Below are 17,235 nucleotides of genomic sequence, written 5' to 3' on the forward strand. Positions count from 1 at the left end.
GGCCTGCCTGTTACCTACCGCTTCTCTTTCCATCTTAATTTCTAAAGCAGCAGCCGTAAGTCGCTCTGGAAACAGCATCTCCCTTAGCAACATTCAACTCTGAGTCAACAATCATTTCAATGCTTAAATATCCATTCACTAAAGTAATTGTTTAAAAAAATTGGAGTGGGACAATGGCCTAACTATATAGATCCTAATTAAGCTTTAAACATATATTTCCCTAAAGCAGGACGAGGTGCTAGGCCCCGAGTGACCCCTCCAGCCCCGCCTCTGCAGTAGAGAAGAAACTACCAGCCCTCGCCCAAGCTCAAGGTTTCTCGTGAGTCCCCGGCCGTGCCCGGCTAAGAGGCAGATCAGAGACTCTCCGCGCCCGGGGCGCAGCGCGAGTGGCGGCTGCAGCGTGTTCACCTTCGTCCTAGGCGCCCCCGCGCCCCAGTGGTCTCCCAGCCTTGCGCGCACCAGCCCCCCAGCGCTGGAACGCGCTTCGCTTGATCTGTCCAACTTCTAGCGCTCCAGCCGCTCTCCAGGGTCTGCCCCCCTGCCCCCCTGCCCCCTGCCGCAGACCAGGCTTGCTTCCCCGGGGCTCCGGAAGGGAAGGAGGCGTGTCCGGAGTAGGCGGGCGGGAGCCGTATAAAAGTGCTGGCGGCGCGCCGGCCCGGGCTTCGCTCACCGCCTCGCGCCGGGACAGGGATCGCCGCGCCAAGCACTGGCAGTGGAGCGGGCGTTGCGCTCGGGCTCAATGCGTGGACTATCCGCAGCCGCTGCCCATGCAGTATGCTGGAGCTCCAGAACAGCTAAACGGAGTTGCCACACCGCTGCTTGGGCTGGATCACAGCGCTGCCTTTCCTTATGAAGAAGACACAAGTAAGTAGGGCGCGCCGGGGAGCTCGCCAGCTCTCCAAGAAAAACCGTGCCCGGAGGCCGGCGCCTCCCGGCCCCAACTGCCCCGGCGTGCGGGGCTGTGCATGCCCGACGAGCCTGGAGGGTGTGGGGGAGGCAGGAGAGGCGCGCGAGCCCCAGCCGCCCGGCTTGGGTGAGCCTGGAGAGGAGTGGGAGGGATGAGCGAGTGTCAAGTTTGGAGCCGTAGCCCGTAAGTTGGGAACTGTCAGTCGGGAGCCGCAATTCTGGTAAGACAGAAGGATCTGTTCTTTGGCCGGAGAGTTGAAGTTATTCCAGAAAAGCACGTCCTTGCACGGGAGACATTTTCCCGTGGATTTCGGGAAGATTACACAACAGTTCCCCATGCGCCACGCTCGGTCACTCGCGTACTCAGATTTTTGTGTGGCTCCGGTGTGGGTGCCGGGCTCGTGCGGACTCTGGTCCGAGTCAACCCCGAGGTCCTCGTTCGCCGCGCTCAGCTGGGCGGAGAACCTGCCCCACCAGCCGGGGGAAACTTGGCTCCCGCGGCGTCTGCCAGGTTTGCGGCTCTAGGCGAGCTCTAGATAGGGTAATACCTCCACATTGCACCCACTTTCTTCCATTACAGAAGACAAAAAGTTGTATAAGTGTGCGCGCGTGCGTGTTTTAATGGGCACCTCTGGTGGTAGTTATGAAGGTAATTCCCGGTGCTGCAAAATTTGCATTATGCACAAGAAGCGCAGAGGGTAGAGCACCGTCTAGGGGTACAATTAGTTGTTGTTGTTTTTTTTCCTTTTCTTTCCTTGCAGCAGATATCTCTGGCTTGTCCTTGATAAAGGGCCGGCGTGGCACTCCCATCCACAGTTCTTTTCGCCAGCTCTCACCTCTTCTTACTTCTCCCATTAGGAATTTTTCTGTTATCTGCTGCGGGTTAGGTAAGGCTGCCGTCTCACCCCCCAGAGGTTCTGTTGGAGATTGCAATTCTTGACACGTGTTGAGGGGGTGGAAGTGGCGGGTGAAAAGATTGTATACGTCTTTAGTTTAGAATCTTGAAAATGCTTTATTTAATGACACACTAAGTGTCACATTTTCAATAAACGTCTAGATCTGGGAAGGGTACCAACGCATTCAGAAGCAAGTAGAAAGACCCGAGCCCATTACACTGTGTGGAAAAGAGCAGGGGTCTGGGACTTGGCCTGGCAGAAAGGTTTGTGTAGTCTCTAGGGCAGCTGCCCAAGGAGGAGGAAAGGAGCGCAGCGCAGGTTTCTTTCTTGCAAGCAGGTTAGTTTATAGGCAGAGCACCTGAGATCACCGCAGCGGGCTGTTGAAATGCAAATATGGAAGACTGGCAACAGAAGTTTTAAAGTAATTGCTTGACTTATACATGCTTTCTGCTGTGTGAAATTAATAAGCATGGGCGGGGAACCAATTCTTTGTTACAGTAGCATCTGCTCACATGAATGGCAGTAGTGAGATCTGGGTGGAGAACCCCGCTACCTTCCGGTTCAGGAAAAGAGCCTAAACCTTCCTATTTAAACAAGATCTCTGGAGACAGATCAGGTTAATGACCAACAATCCAAAGGTGGGGGTGGGGGGCGGTATGGGACGGTACTATCAAGTCAACTTAGATTCGGTAGGATTGATGATCCTTGCACCCTTGCTTGCTTTGCAAAACAAACGGTGAGCTCTGTAATCTCCTTTCTCACTTTGATTAAATGGCTGTGTAAATCGGATTACATGGAATAATTCCATTGAAAACTAGAAAGAGGTCGAACTAGCCTGAAACTCCTTGGTGGCAGTGAATCAGTACTGCTGACCAGGGACGTTGGAGACAGGCAAGTATTTTAGAAATGTGACCTGCTCAGGCTGAGTAAAAGTGCAAGTCCTTTGGGGGAACTTGCTGATGCTGAAGGGCTGGAGGCAAAGGAGGGCAGTGCCCTTGGTGAATGAAGGCATTCATTGCCTGGGATCTAATGACCTTCAAGGTTTCCTTTAAGGATACTTCTAGCAATTCCACATTCTTGCCACTGAAGAAGGAGACCCTGGAAATAACATGAAATCAATGAAGTAATCAGTGGAAATGGGGGAGGGTGCATAGGTCCTCATTCATATTGTTAGATTTTCTAATCCAAAAGTTACAAAGAAATTTTCTAGTGCAACTCTGTATGAAGGGAAAGTAGCATAAGGTAATCTGGCATTAAGAGATGAGATCAATTGTTCCAGTGAATCTAATGTTATACTCGAAAGGATGGAATAGCTATTAATATTCAGTAGTTGAAATAGTCATTTATAAAGATGGAATCAATTTCAAGTTCTGTAATAAAGCATACAGTTGTGTACCCTTCCATTACCCAAGATATAAAATGAGAAATTAATATACTTGAATTATGCAGCTCTCCAAGAATCACAGGGACACCAGGCTATAAGACACATTCTAGCCTTATAGTCAAGCTAAATAAATGTGGAAATTCCACCAACAACCACTTGGGGTGTGAAAAAATGATTCTTTCATTTATTTAGCACATTTGATGGACCAGCAGATGGGCAATAATTACACGGCAGGAGTCGTGAGGAGCAATTTGAACGGTTAAGTTTTAATCACATGTCTACAGAAATGAAAGTGGTTTGCATTTTTCAGATTTCTGAATGTATTTTATCCTTATTGTGTGGTTTTACGGTTTCTGAAGAGAATTGTGTCTCTGGCTTAGAACATCTATATTCAGCATATAATAACAATTGGACATCTTAATTTGCAAGACCAATTAGAAAAATGCTATTAGTTTAACAGGGCTGATGCCATGTTTATTGATGTCGTACTTACATTTTAGTTTTGAGATGGTTTGTGAGAGTTTTCACAACTGCTGTCGGGTTTAGAAATATGAAGATAGGAAAATTTCATCTGGCAAATGGTGTAGAGAAGACCACTTTAGGCACGCATTAGTTCTCAGAAGCAAATAGAATGATTATTAGCTTTTGTTTTTCCAAAGAAGATAACCCTCTCTCCTTTTTTTTTTGTCTGTGTGAAGTTTGTCTTCTGGGTGATGATGCAAGTTTATAGAAAAATTTAACATTTATGAAAAGAGCATTTTTTAATCTTGTCCTTAGAAATCACTCCATTTGGAATGTGTGCTTTGAACAATCCTAATTTATGTAGCTTTTAATTGATACATTCTGCCAAAACTTTGAAACACAAGTGCTAAATCGATTACGTTTAACATAAAACAAGGAAAATAACCATATGGAAATCTGAAGGGCTGAGCCAAACCAATTAAAATTGCCAAATTTTATTTATATCTAACTGCTGATTTGGAGAGAGCAAATTGTGAGTCACATTTATTCTATAATGATAGGTGGTTGAAATCTTTCCATCACCATCAATAATGTTAAAAAGAATAAATTCTTCCCCAAGTAGCTAGTCTGAATATGAGAGGTTCTTGCGTGGTCTGGCAAGCCCCACTTCATGAGCCCTTCCCCATCCACGTCCAGGGAGCACCTAAAAATACTGAAGAGATCTTAAACTTTAGCTCTTCAGAACTGATTCTAATTCCTCTCTTACCACTGGTGAGAAAAATGACTTTAGGCACGTGGTTTAATGTCTTGGGATTTCTATTTTGTAATCTGTACAATGATTATCAAATAGTTATAAAGATTTGTAAGGATTAAATGAGATTTTATGTATCCCAGCACAGTGGCTTGCTGTGGTTACAGCCTAAATTTATTATCCCTAGAAGAAAGTTGCCTCTCGGCTCTCTTAAAAGCCAGAGATAAAACTAGCTTTTGCAGGTAAATGATGCTTAACCATCAAAGCATAGAGACCAAGTTTTCATAATCTGGATCTGTGGATTCAACTTTATAGGCTGATATGTGTTTGTACTCATCAAATCAAGAATGTGTGAAAAGAAAGGCTATCCATGGCATGGGAGATGCTAAATTCTTTAAATTTTTTTCTTTAAAAGTGAAAATGAGAGAGTGAAAATAGTAAAAGGAAATATCACTATCTCTGATTCACTTTCATATTTCTGCATTCTCGCTTTCTGAGCCCCTCTAATCTGAAATCTGAGGATTTATGTTATTTCTTTTTAGAAGGGACTGGGTCAGCTTCTTGTCCTTGATGTTCTTGAACTTGCTCTTCTGAGTGAGGACAAGGATTCACGTCTGCAAGGTTCTTTATTGTCTTTACCAGGCAACATGCAGTGACATTTTTTTTTTCCCATTACGCAATTTTGGGAGTTTTTTTTTTTTTTCCTTGATTACCTTAACGTTCCCTTTTGTAAATTAGGGTAAGGCACTTGGATATAAATCTGTCAGGAATGATCTTTTGTCTTTGTTTTCTAGTACATGAATCATGAGCAGCTGCAGAAGACTGTCTTTTCAGTGTTAGTCACCTGTGTAGTTGGAACAATTTAGAAAACAAATTGAAGAAACACCAGGATGCTTTTCTAATATATGTTGCTTTCAGGATTATTTTGTTTGGACTTTGCCTCAAAGAAACCATTGACTGTAGCCTTACTGATTTATAGATACAGTGAGATGCTTTTGCCTTTTCACTTAATTATGGGCATGCTAAAACTGTTTACTGGGGGTGGGAGAGAACTGTCATTACCTATCTCTACCTATTTCCTTCTGTCCAGAAAAATGGAGGTGATGGGGGAAAGGTGATTTTCTTATAATTAGGCCTCAGGGACCTTTTTCTAAAATCACAATGTGTGTCAGGAAGGACAGGAAGACTGTCCTTTATATAACTCTCTTTGTCTTTTGACTACATTTTCCTATTTTTCTAGGTTGCTGCATTGACTTGGTTATTAGGGGGTGGAGTTCTTTTTTAGCACCGATACTATGTTATATGACTTTGGGAAGGTATTTGAATCTCTCTGGACCTCAGTTTCCTCTACTGTAAAATGAAAAAGTAGGACTAGGTGATTTCTCAGTGTCTTACACTTTTAAAATTCTCTAAGGTTCTAGTAAAATAGATATTTGAACCAGTTGGCGTTTAAGCTTCCATTGGTTCTGAGGTTCGTGTAGTCATTGCTTTGGTGTGAGTAGAAATTATAACCATTGTCTATTATGTGGTTATGGAGTATAACCATACAACTTAGACATATGGAAAATAAATCCAGTGGGGCAAAATGAAGGAGATTTCACTTTAAACTGTTCTACTTTTAGCCATTTCAGCTACTACTTGATACTTTTTCTATAAAGAATGGTGTTTACACTTCCTATTTTAGCAGTATGCCTCACTAAAGGGGATCTTTCTCTCTTCCAATCTTTAAATTCTCTTAAGTGAAGAAGAATCTTAAGGCAAAGTCAGACAGCCAGAGAGGTCCTCTTACATAACTAATGTATGCCTGCCTCCCCATATTAGCTTGTCATTTCTGCCCCTGCGATCTCTAATATCTGTGTGCCTGGAGTAGAAATGTATAGAAAGAGCTTTCGTGGAGGGTATCAGAGGTGTGGGTCCTCCACTTGGCTCAGGCTCCAGGGCCAGTCACTGAGCCTCTGTAGTCTTGGGCGAGTCTCAGACAAGTCTTGGGCAAGTCACTGAGTCTTGGTCTTAATCTTAGTCTTAGTCGTGTCGTGCCCTAGAGTTAATCCTGAGAAGAGAGTGAAGAGGAGGGGTCTGCAGCTGGAGACACAGAGGCTGAGAAAGGAGGGAGCAGCTCTTCTGCCTCCGGGAGAGACTGTTCCTGAGGATGGCTCATTGCCATCTGAGTCTCTCCATGTCCTGGGTTTTTGCAGGTCTAGGACCACTCTGGAACACCTCTTACTCACCACTTTTCCTTAGCTTCTCTTGCCGACTGACAGAACTGGAACCTGGGACTAGCCTGGTAGCCAGCAGCTGGATTTCCTTGGCAGCCAGAAGCCACTTTGCTCATGACTGACATGAGACTATTCAAAGATCAACTGGACCCCCCCTCTTCCAGGCAAAAGACTACTAATTCTACAGAAAATAGAGCTGTGACAGTGACAGCAATGTACCATTTGCTCTCATCATCAGCAAAATCTAGCGAGCTTCCTACTAAAACCATGTTCAAAATTGAGGCAGTGATCCAGATACTTGAACGGCAGCGGTGGCTTTCGGTTATCTGGATGTAAGAATTCAGCACTTGACTTTGCAGGTGTAAGCTGTTGCCTTGGGGCTTGGAGTGCAGCTGATTAGAATGTAGTCTCTAAGGGGGGCAGTTAGGGTGCCTTTTCTGTGTTCCTGGCACATAGACAGCAGCTCAGAAATCTGACAGTTGCCTTGCAAATAATGCCTTTGCTCTCCAGGGTGACCATGCAAAAGGGCGTACAAGACGAGAGCAAGAGCAAAGCTCCGTCACTGCTCATTTGCAAAAGCAAGCCCCAGCCTCCTTCACCTTTGCAGAAAGGGTGTCCCCGCTGTCTAATGTACCCTGACTGTACACTATGCCACCACTGGAGACCGGGAAAGAAAGAGCGTAACCTGGAGGGAGCCGTTGTTTGTCTTACATACACATACTCTGTTGCCCTTTCAGGAGCAGAAGTTCATCTTTTGTGTAAAAGCCCTGTGGGTGCTTAGCACTTTTGCCTCTTTGTCACCTTGACATGAAATCTCTGAAGCCAAGGACCTTTCCTTTTAAGTGTCTTTACCAAAAGTCCAGGACTGAATTACATCTGGTAATTGGCCTGTTTCTTCTAAATGCCAGTGTTTGAGTGGTAGTAAACTAAGTTGCCTCTAAAAATTACAGCTTAATAGTAGTAATCTATTGTCACAGACTGTTTTGCTGAGTTTTCGTCTGTTTACTTGGGGTCCCTTTCTGAAGCCTTCCTAGATGCCTTATGAAAATACGCATCTCTTGATTTCCAAGAATAGTGTAGCAGAGAAAGTAGGTTGTGTTACAAAGGCCTTGCCCCTCTCCTGGAATGTGTTGTCCTTATAAGAAAGAAAAGAAAGATAGCACTAAGTCGTGTCCAACTCTTGCGATCCCATGAACTGTTGCTTGCCATTCTCCTCTGTCTATGGCATCCTCTAGGCAAGAATATTGGAGTGGGACTTATAGATGGCTGTTAAAATTGACTTCACTGCAGAACTTTAGAAGGGAGGAGGGAGGAAGGGTAGAGATGTTTCATATAAGATGGTTTCTAATGTGATCCAGAAAAGCCAAGGATTGCAAAAGAAACCCTAGCAGTTGCACATCAGTATTTACGGTTCTGTGTAAACCTACAGTTTAACACTTCTGAAATAGTCATTGCATTAGGGATTTCCATTTTTGATGATTGACTGAAACCTCTGTGATTGCTTTAGCTTGGACCTCTGGCAATTTTAGAAAGCTGCTACCTTCAGCCAGCCCTACCCAGAGAGCTCTGATGTGTTCTGTTAGGCAGAGAATGAACTCAGGTCATTCTACTGCTTGTTAGATATATTATCACACTACAGGAACTGGCTCTGTGCTTTCTGCCTCCAGATGGTCCAAAGTGGGTGCTAAAATGCTGGAATAGTAAAGAAGTCAGAAAACATTCATGAAAAATCCAAAAGAAGTTATTAGCATAATGTTTTTAATACTGGATGAAATTAATTCTATGTAGAAAAGCATAGAAGTACAAAGTAGGATTTATATAATCCTTCCATTGTTATGCAACAAATTGTAACAATATTGTTTTTTCTAATTCTTAACCCCTGCCCAGGAAAGTATTTTAAAACTTTAGGACACATGTGTTTATAATGTACTGTAGCCATAATGGTACTCTATGTCTGAACAGTACTAGGAAATAGTGAACTATAAAAAATAGTCCCCCATTTGAAACTCGGATCTTTTATATTCTTAAACAATTCCATAGACTTCTAACCCCCAAGTTGATTTGACCATTTATTGTTTGCATTTCTGTATAAATGTCACACATAAATGATTTGGCTTGAAGGAATGATATTTATTACAGTTTGTGTCAAGCATTTGACATTTAAATGTGTAGCCATTTTAAATAGCTTTCATGATTATTTTGTAAAATCAGATCACCCTGATAATAAGATTATGCCAAAATAGCACTTAGTAGAAAACAGTTCCAAGATGAATGAATTCAAAGACCTTTTCTTCTTAAGTCCCATTTCACAGATGAGGAAACCAAGATAAAGTCTTTTCCTTGTTAACTCAAAGGGTTTTCTGGTCATGATCTACACCCCGAGATTCAGTTGGCAGTACCGCAGTCCATTAGTGCAGCTTATTCAGAACCTCAAAGATACACATTCTGCTCATAAGAACATTGAGTCAAAAACAAATGCAGTCAGATATTAAAAACAGCTGCCTGTAATAGAATTTGGCAACAAAAATTTCGTGGAGTGGTTCACACTAGAGGCTCAGTGAGAATAAATTGAATGTTGTGGAATGAATAAATGCCTGATATCAGGTTGTTAAGGGCTAATAACCTGTTTTAGAAGCCTTTTTCTTTCTTTTTTTTTTTCAACAGTAGGCAAATTTTAACTACTGTCCTGGCTATGTCATACACAGAAATGTCTGGTTAATGATTGGAAAGGCTACTTTGGTCCCCATTTACAGCATTAATTTTCAGTGAATATGCACTATTTACTAAGCAAAACTGGCAGGCATGTGAGAATACGAAAAACACTGGACTGAAGCAAACACAGTAGTGGTCCTGCCACTTACTAGCAGTGTGCTCTTCAGTAAGTATTTTTCTCTCTGAGCTTTACTTTCCCAGTCTCTAAAATGGGTGCAGAAATAACTACCTGTGGGTAGTATTGATGTTGTGATTAAGTGAGATAGGCTGTGTAAGGGCACAGGGGCTTGCTCCTAGTAAATAACCAGTCCCTTCTTAGCAAGAAGAGTGAATCACTGAACCTTTCCACAAATCCACATGCATTATTTCCATTTCCTGACTTTGGGTATAGGGCTTGCAGGAATAAGTGAATTAAAATAATAGAGCTTGGGATAGTTGGGGAATTTGGGATTGATAATGTACACACTGTTAGTTTTTAAATGGATAACCAACAAGGACCTCCTGTGTAGCACAGGGAACTCTACTTACTTAACATTATGTAACAACCTAAATGGGAAAAGAACTGAAAAAGAATAGATACACGTGTTTGTATAACTGAATCACTTTGTACACCTGAAACTAATACAACATTGTTAATCAACTATTACTCCAACAGAAAAGTTAAAAAAAAAAAAAAAAGAGCTTTATACCTTAACTGCCTTCTTTATACACAATCTACCTTCTTTAGCACTCTTAGCAGATTAAACAGAATTTCCTTCCAATTTTATATCCTCTGCCTCATTTTTCCCTTTGCTACGACAGTAACAGGCGTACAAAATGGGCCAAAAGACAAGCTGCTTAACAAAAGGAAGAATAAGGAAATAAAAAGACTAGCTAATAAGTTAATACCCATTGATTACTCACCATACCTGAGGCACCAGGCCACAAACTGCACAGGAATTTCTCATTTGATTCTAGCCAAAAAAAAAAAAAATCTTATGAAGCAGATATCATTATTGATATCATGTTTTCAACAAATAAGGAAATTAAAGTTCAGAGAGATTAAGAACACTTGCCCAAGATTATAAGTGGGGCAAAATGCACATAAGTAGAAGAGTTTGGATTTGAAGCCAAGCCTGTTTAATTCTACAAACTAGATTCCACTGAACCACGTCAATGGAATGCACCTATGTTTAAATATACATATAATCTGTAAGGCTTGAGACTTAAAAAAAAATGTGTGTGTGAAGATGATGGTTTTTTAATCTTATAAGGGGAAGGCTGAGCAGGCAAAGCAGAGCTCCTGGGGTGAGTGAAGCATTGCTTCTGACTCAGCTCCCAGGACCACCCAGGAGTGTAAATGGCAGTGAAGAGCAGTAACACTCCCACAGTCTGGGAGCCCAGCGTGGTCCTCAGTCTCCCTAGCCATCAGATGCTTGCCTCCGCTGACCCGTTGTGAGGGAGGCCCCTTGTTAGCTGGAGAAATGCCATTTTATTTTATGGAATTAAGAATCACTGCCAAGTTCTTGGTGTCTGTCAAGGAGAATGGTACTTTTGTTGGCAGAGGGGAAGGTTGTTAAATATTTGAAAATTGTTGCAAAATAACTTCTTTGGAGAAGAAAGCTGTTTCAAGGATTACCTTAATCAATTTGCTCTGACTGTCTTTTCATGCTGTTTCTGAAGACAATTTTCAGTGACTGTGATCATTTTTGGAAAACTACTGAATAATGTCTTTTTGCTAAAGCTACCAGCTGTTAAAGTTGTGACCTTTGCTTTGTAATTCCCTATCAGTCCAACTGCATGAATAGTAAAAATTCATTTTCTGCATTGATGTTGTGATTTTTTTGCAACAAATGACTGTTGGACCATCCTTGGTGGCAGCATCACTTTGTAACTTACCAGTTTAGTGGAAATGAAAGTGTTCTTTAAAAGATCCTGGAATCATTTGAACATAGGTGAAAGAAACAGCAGAACAGAGGTGTGATGAGCTAAACAGAACTAAACAGACAGCAGTTAGATGGCCTGCTTTCGTTGGCTGATCCTCTGAGCCTTGGTTCCCCCATCTGCCAAAAGGGAGAGCAGGACATTTCTCAAAGGTGGTTGTGAAAATTATGTGAAATAATCCATAAAAAGTCCTTAGTCCAGTGTCAGCACCTAGGGAATCCTAAGTAGATATTCACAGTAATCATTAGCATTAAACAAATGGTAAACTTACGTTTATACTGAACAGATGGCTTCCCTGGTGGCTCAGTGAAGAATCTGCCTGCCAATGCAGGAAGTGTATGTTCGATCCCTGGGTCAGGAAGATCCCCTGGAGAAGGGAATGGCAACCCACTCCAGTATTCTTGCCTGAAGAATTCATTGACAGAGGAGCCTGGCGGGCTACAGTCCATGGAGTAGCAAAGAACTGGACATGACTTAGTGACTAAACCACCACCACAGCCAAGCTTATCAATAGCAATGAAGCCTTATGTTTTAAAGTGACTTTCACTGCACAATCTCCATTGTCAGAATGAAAGAGAAAGTTGAAGCAATTTATCCAAATACTTCAGGCCTGGAATTCACTTTAGTCCTAAATAATTGTTTTCATTCCCTACTCTAACCAAAAAACTGAAAAAGAGCTAAACGTGTATACTTATAATCACAAGATAGTTTACCTAGAGCAAAGTTACTTCTTTCTGTCGTGTGCCCAAGATCACAGTGCTAATACGTGGCGGAGCTGGCCTAGGAACCAGGCGGTCTGGAACCAGAGCCTGCATTCCTCAGCCCTGTGCTCTACCTGGAATTGGGGGTACAGACCGTGAGTCCTTCCCCTGAATTGGTGAGTGATCTCCTTTCCCTCTCTGGGAGGAGGAGTCATTTTCTGCATCAACAGAAATATAGCCACTTGTTGAGGGAGAAAGGAAAGAGCGTGGCTTTTGTGTCAAAAGCACCTAGGTTTTACCTCTAGCTCTTTATTCTAGCTTTCAAAGGGATCTTAGGCAAATTAGTTAACTTGGCTTAGCCTTCTCTTAAACTGAATTTCCTCTCTTGTAACGTGGAATAATACTTCGCAGCTTTTTAACCTAAAAATAGTGTTGTATATCTGCTTTGTGATTGTCACTCACAGAATTGTACTATTATAAAAAAGTGCGTTTCAGACTGAACACATGTTTTCCTTCTATACTATTAAGCACTAAATTGTGACTATGTAAGTGTTTGATTCATTGGCCTCCTCAGACACTCAAAGGAGCATGGACTTTGGAGTTAGAATGAGGCTTAAGTCCTTAATCTTGTTATTCACCAAGACCCACTTTCTTTCTCTGGGCCTCAGTGTTCCTATCTGTATAATGGGGTAGTAAGGGTAATAAAATATAGTTGGAAGAATACAAAGATTACATGAGATAATGTATGGAAATTGGCTGACCCAGACTGATGTTCAATGAGTGGTATCTCTAATCTTTAGGGACTGGAAGACTCCAGCCAACAGATCCGTATGGATCCGTCTGTCTCTTGCTCCACTCGTGTAATAGCTACAATTATTTAAACCTGTTGTCACTGAAAAGCAGAAAAGCAAAGAGAGATTATGGGAAATGGGCTTGTGTAGCCGTGAACCGAGACTAGTAGGGGTCTGGATGTGGGTCAGCCTCCTGCTTTGAAACCAAGGATGCTGATGCTTGTCTTGACTGCATCACCAGTTGTGTGAGACAGAGATAATTAATAGACCAGTGCTCCTCACACTGTGTTGTTTCATTCAGAGGCCTACAGTCATGCTATTATTCTAAGCCCTGAGTAATGAGTAAGTCCAGCTTTCTAAATAATGAAAATTTTGAGTTTATTAATGTCTCCCAAAATGAGCCTCACACTGCTTCATATAGTATGTATTAATAGTTTTGGAGAGGCATAGATATGGAGTCATCTCTTCAAATTGGAATGACTTTGAGTCGCTTAATTCTTTTAACATTCTGACTTCCTCATTTGTAAGATGACATTTATAGTAATGTTTAACTCATCAGATGGTTTTGAGGATTAAAGGAGCCAATGCGTGAGGAGGACTGTTCCATACCAGATAACCAGGAAACCTAGGTAAATGCTAGCAGATTTCAAGCAAAATTCATTTTTGCGTTCAGTTGGTTGCTTTTTTTTTTTTTTTTTGGTTTTGTCTGCATGCATTGAATTTGCATGGGTGTAGGATCAACAGTTTGGGGACATTTGCATTATAAATTCAGGTTTTATTTTCTTGTGGGTGATGGTGTTTTAGAGTTTAAGGGCTTGATTGTCAAGGTTAATCTTCAAGTAAGTGTTGTATCAATCAAGACCAGACGCAAGTTACTTTTATCAGTCCATTATTTCAGGTAAACAGGCATTCCCTTCTTGGACAGAACATTAAACTGTTATGTTCCTTTTGATGGAGTGCTGACTTGCGGAAGACAGAAAACGGCTCCTGTTTCCTGACATTGCATAATCTGAAGACTGTTTCTAGAGGTTTCTTGATTGAATCTTTGACTCTCATGCCTTCAACAATTAAGTTATCAATCCAAAGAAGCGTGAAATAACTTTGGGCTCAATTCACAGTAGGCTTTAACATAACAACTTGAGTCAAAACTCAAGTGAAACTCAAAAGTGAAAAGATCTCTTTTAAATGTTGAAAAAGGGGGGAAAAAAAAAAGGTATGTCCATTCTTTTAAGGCCCAAAGGAGAATGGGTCTGAATCATTGATATGTGTGTTATAAGTTGGTTAAGAGGAGAGTTAGATTATAAAGGGGCTTTTTGCATCTTTCCTTGAAAATTGTGTCCTGGCACATGAGGGGAATGCAGCCGAGTCAAAACAAGCACTTGACTGACTGCACGAGAATCTGCGTCCTAAAGTCAACTCTATGGTGTTGATATAGGGTTTGTCCCTCTGATGGCATCGATTTTGTAACTCAACAAAATGAAGAGTGAATTCTGTAATGTTAAAGATTCTCTGTAATGTACACAGTCCAGATTATTAAAGAAGTCTGATCATGTGGCTGCCCTGGTTAAAATCCTCCTCTGACTTTCTATTACCTGCAGGATAAAGTCCAAACCCTCAACACACTGTACAGGATTCTCTGCGATTTGGCTGTTGCTTATCTCCACTGCTCCCTTAGTGGTAGATTTCGTGCCAGTGTTACCTAACCAACGTGCAGTGAAACAGGGAAATACTCCACGCTGCACTTGGTCTTGAAAGCCCGAATAGCCCCTCCTTATCCTCCAATTGATCTACCTGAAATGGTTCCTCTTAGAAGCCCTCCCTGAAGTCTGTTGCCCTTCTTCCCTGCCTCCACTCCCCCTGTATTTAGTGATCTTACCCTATGCTTCTATAGCATTAAATATATATGTATATATAAAACAATATAACAAAATTTTCTTATTTGCCTGTCTACCTGCCTAAAGTGGTTCATGTTGATATCCTTGGCTAGTGGTACAACACCAAAATCTTATTAACGTTCTTGGAACCAAACTATGAGTGAATGAATCACATCAGTTGTTTCTTTTACTGAATCTTTGACTATAGCATTCTAAGCATGGGTCAGACTGCTTATCAGTTTAATGCCTGCTGACCTCGGTTGACTCATGGGGTGGTACCATGGAGGGCAATTTGGAAGGTAGGAGGAACCTCAATCATGCATTGATGTCATACCTAGGAAATGCGTATAACCGTGCATGCAGTACCACTTGGCACAAACATATGTTGTTCAAACACACTTCTGTTTGGAGAGAGAAGTGGACCACTTGGGGTTGTAGAAGAAGGTAGAAACTGTGGATTAAAAAAGGAGTTGGGTGGGTCAAGTTACTGGCCATCTTTAAGGAAATAACACACTAGGTTGAATAGCAGGTTGAGATGGTGCTGGCTAATTCAAGATTTATAGGGTCTAAGAGCCAGAAGAGAAGGAAATGGCAACCCACTCCAGTGCTCTTGCCTGGAGAATTCCAGGGATAGAGGAGCCTAGTGGGCTGCCGTCTATGGGGTCGCACAGAGTCGGGCATGACTGAAGCGACTTAGCAGCAGTAGCAGCAAGAGCCAGAAAGGATTTTAGTAGATGATACTGCTGCTGATAAGGGTGAAGAAAATGCCGATTCTGATTCTCATTTGGTGTACCGGGTCCTGACCTAAGTGTGTCACATACTTTTATGTGCACTAGTTTCTCCACTTACGAGTCTGGTCATGTGATTCCTTCCATTTACAGAATAGGAATAGGTAGGGGGTATAAGTTGCTCAGCATCTTACAACTAGTTAGTCTTAAAACCAGTCGGTTTGTTTGGTGTTCGTATTGCTGACATTTTCTCTTTTTGCTTAGGTAAGATGTTTTTCTTGATACATGATAATGAATAAGACTGTCGTAAATAGAATAAATGAAATTCTTTCCAGCTTCAGTTCAGTTCAGTCACTCAGTCGTGTCTGACTCTTTGCGATCCCATGAATCGCAGCACGCCAGGCCTCCCTGTCCATCACCAACTCTCGGAGTTCACTCAAACTCATGTCCATCGAGTCGGTGATGCCATCCAGCCATCTCATCCTCTGTCGTCCCCTTCTCCTCCTGCCCCCAATCCCTCCCAGCATCAGAGTCTTTTTCCAATAAGTCAACTCTTCACATGAAGTGGCCAAAGTACTGGAGTTTCAGCTTTAGCATCATTCCCTCCAAAGAAATCCCAGGGCTGATCTCCTTCAGAATGGACTGGTTGGATCTCCTTGCAGTCCAAGGGACTCTCAAGAGTCTTGCTTACCCACATTCAAGAAGCTTCCTTTCATATTTTCTTTCCACAGTTTGTGTTGGTTAATGGTTAGCCAGTGCAACAGACAAGGGAAGGATATTGTAAAGGATTATACACTAATGTGTATAATCTCTATCAAGAAAGTGATGAAAGAAATATGAGACAATAGACAGTATGAGAACTTTAGATGGTTCAACCTAAGTGATATTTATGGATTTAAGATTGATGTGGTTAAAGAATTTAGCAAAAATGACGTTTCAGTACTCAGGATCAAAGATGTATTTAAGTGTGCAGGAAGAAAGTTGGAGAAGGATTTAAGATGAAGTGACATTTTCAAATTTTATCTGTGATTAGAAGCCACCATCTTAGTGACCCAAGGCAATGATACCACTTATAACACAGAGTTCTTAAAGACAAAACTATTTTGATGCCAAGTTTTCAAAAGTTCTGAAGTTGTTAAAGTTATGCAACCTTATAGCGTGCCCTAGTTTTACTTTTTTTTTTTCCCTAATCAGGTAAGCTGCTTGGTTTGGGGTGTAGAACTGAAAAGTTAGCATTTCTGAAACCTGTAAAAACTTTTTAAATTTTGGATTATACTACATTATAAGGAGCAAAATCTACTTCCTGTCTCCATTTACAAACAAAAGCTCCAAAAAGTACCATACATGAGAAGGGGAGATGACACACAAAAATTAAACAATAAAGTTGACATGCAGATTTGGCACTTGAATCATACGGCAGCTGAAGCATATCTTTGAAATTTCATTTAGTTGGCTACACGGCCCGATCTTCATTTCCTGAGGAATTGGATTCCCGTTCTTCCCTGTCTAGTGAGAGAATCTCTTTGCTCTCCAAGCACTCTACATGTTTATATGTATCCCTCCATCCACTTTTGATTCCTCAGCAAAACAGCTGCTTTGAAAAAAGCCCAAAGAACAGTCTTGCAATGGATACTCACTCATCTTCTTTCCTGACCCAAGGAGAAATTCCTTTCTTTTTTTTTTTTTCCTCTAGGATTTTTTTTAGAGTTAAGGCTTGCGGGTTTAAAGTACATTTTCCATGTTCTTCTTTTGTCTTATTATACAAGGAAACTTAATTGATCATCTTTCAGGTCATCTCTGAGAAAGAATTTCAGAACACAAAATAGTTGACATTTACTTTGAAGATTGTTAACTAAGAACCTTTTAAAAGCTAGTAATAAAAAGTGTGTGA

General features: G+C 41.6%; 1 protein-coding gene across 5 annotated transcripts in view; it reads left to right on the forward strand.

Moving 5' to 3' along the window:
- The first annotated feature begins 649 nt into the window (after positions 1 to 649).
- Positions 650 to 17,235, forward strand: part of KITLG (KIT ligand) — a 128,262-nt gene continuing 111,676 nt past the window's right edge. For 4 of the 5 annotated variants that reach the window (XM_040234448.1, XM_040234447.1, XM_040234449.1 and 1 more), the window contains exon 1: positions 652 to 864. In XM_040234448.1, the coding sequence (XP_040090382.1) occupies positions 850 to 864 (15 nt within the window). In that variant the 5' untranslated portion in view covers positions 652 to 849. Of the gene's footprint in view, positions 865 to 17,235 lie in introns of all 5 variants that reach the window. The other variant, XM_040234446.1, reaches the window with a different exon arrangement.

The sequence above is a fragment of the Oryx dammah genome, unplaced genomic scaffold, assembly GCF_014754425.2.
Source record: "Oryx dammah isolate SB20612 unplaced genomic scaffold, SCBI_Odam_1.1 HiC_scaffold_29, whole genome shotgun sequence".
NCBI lineage: Eukaryota > Metazoa > Chordata > Mammalia > Artiodactyla > Bovidae > Oryx > Oryx dammah.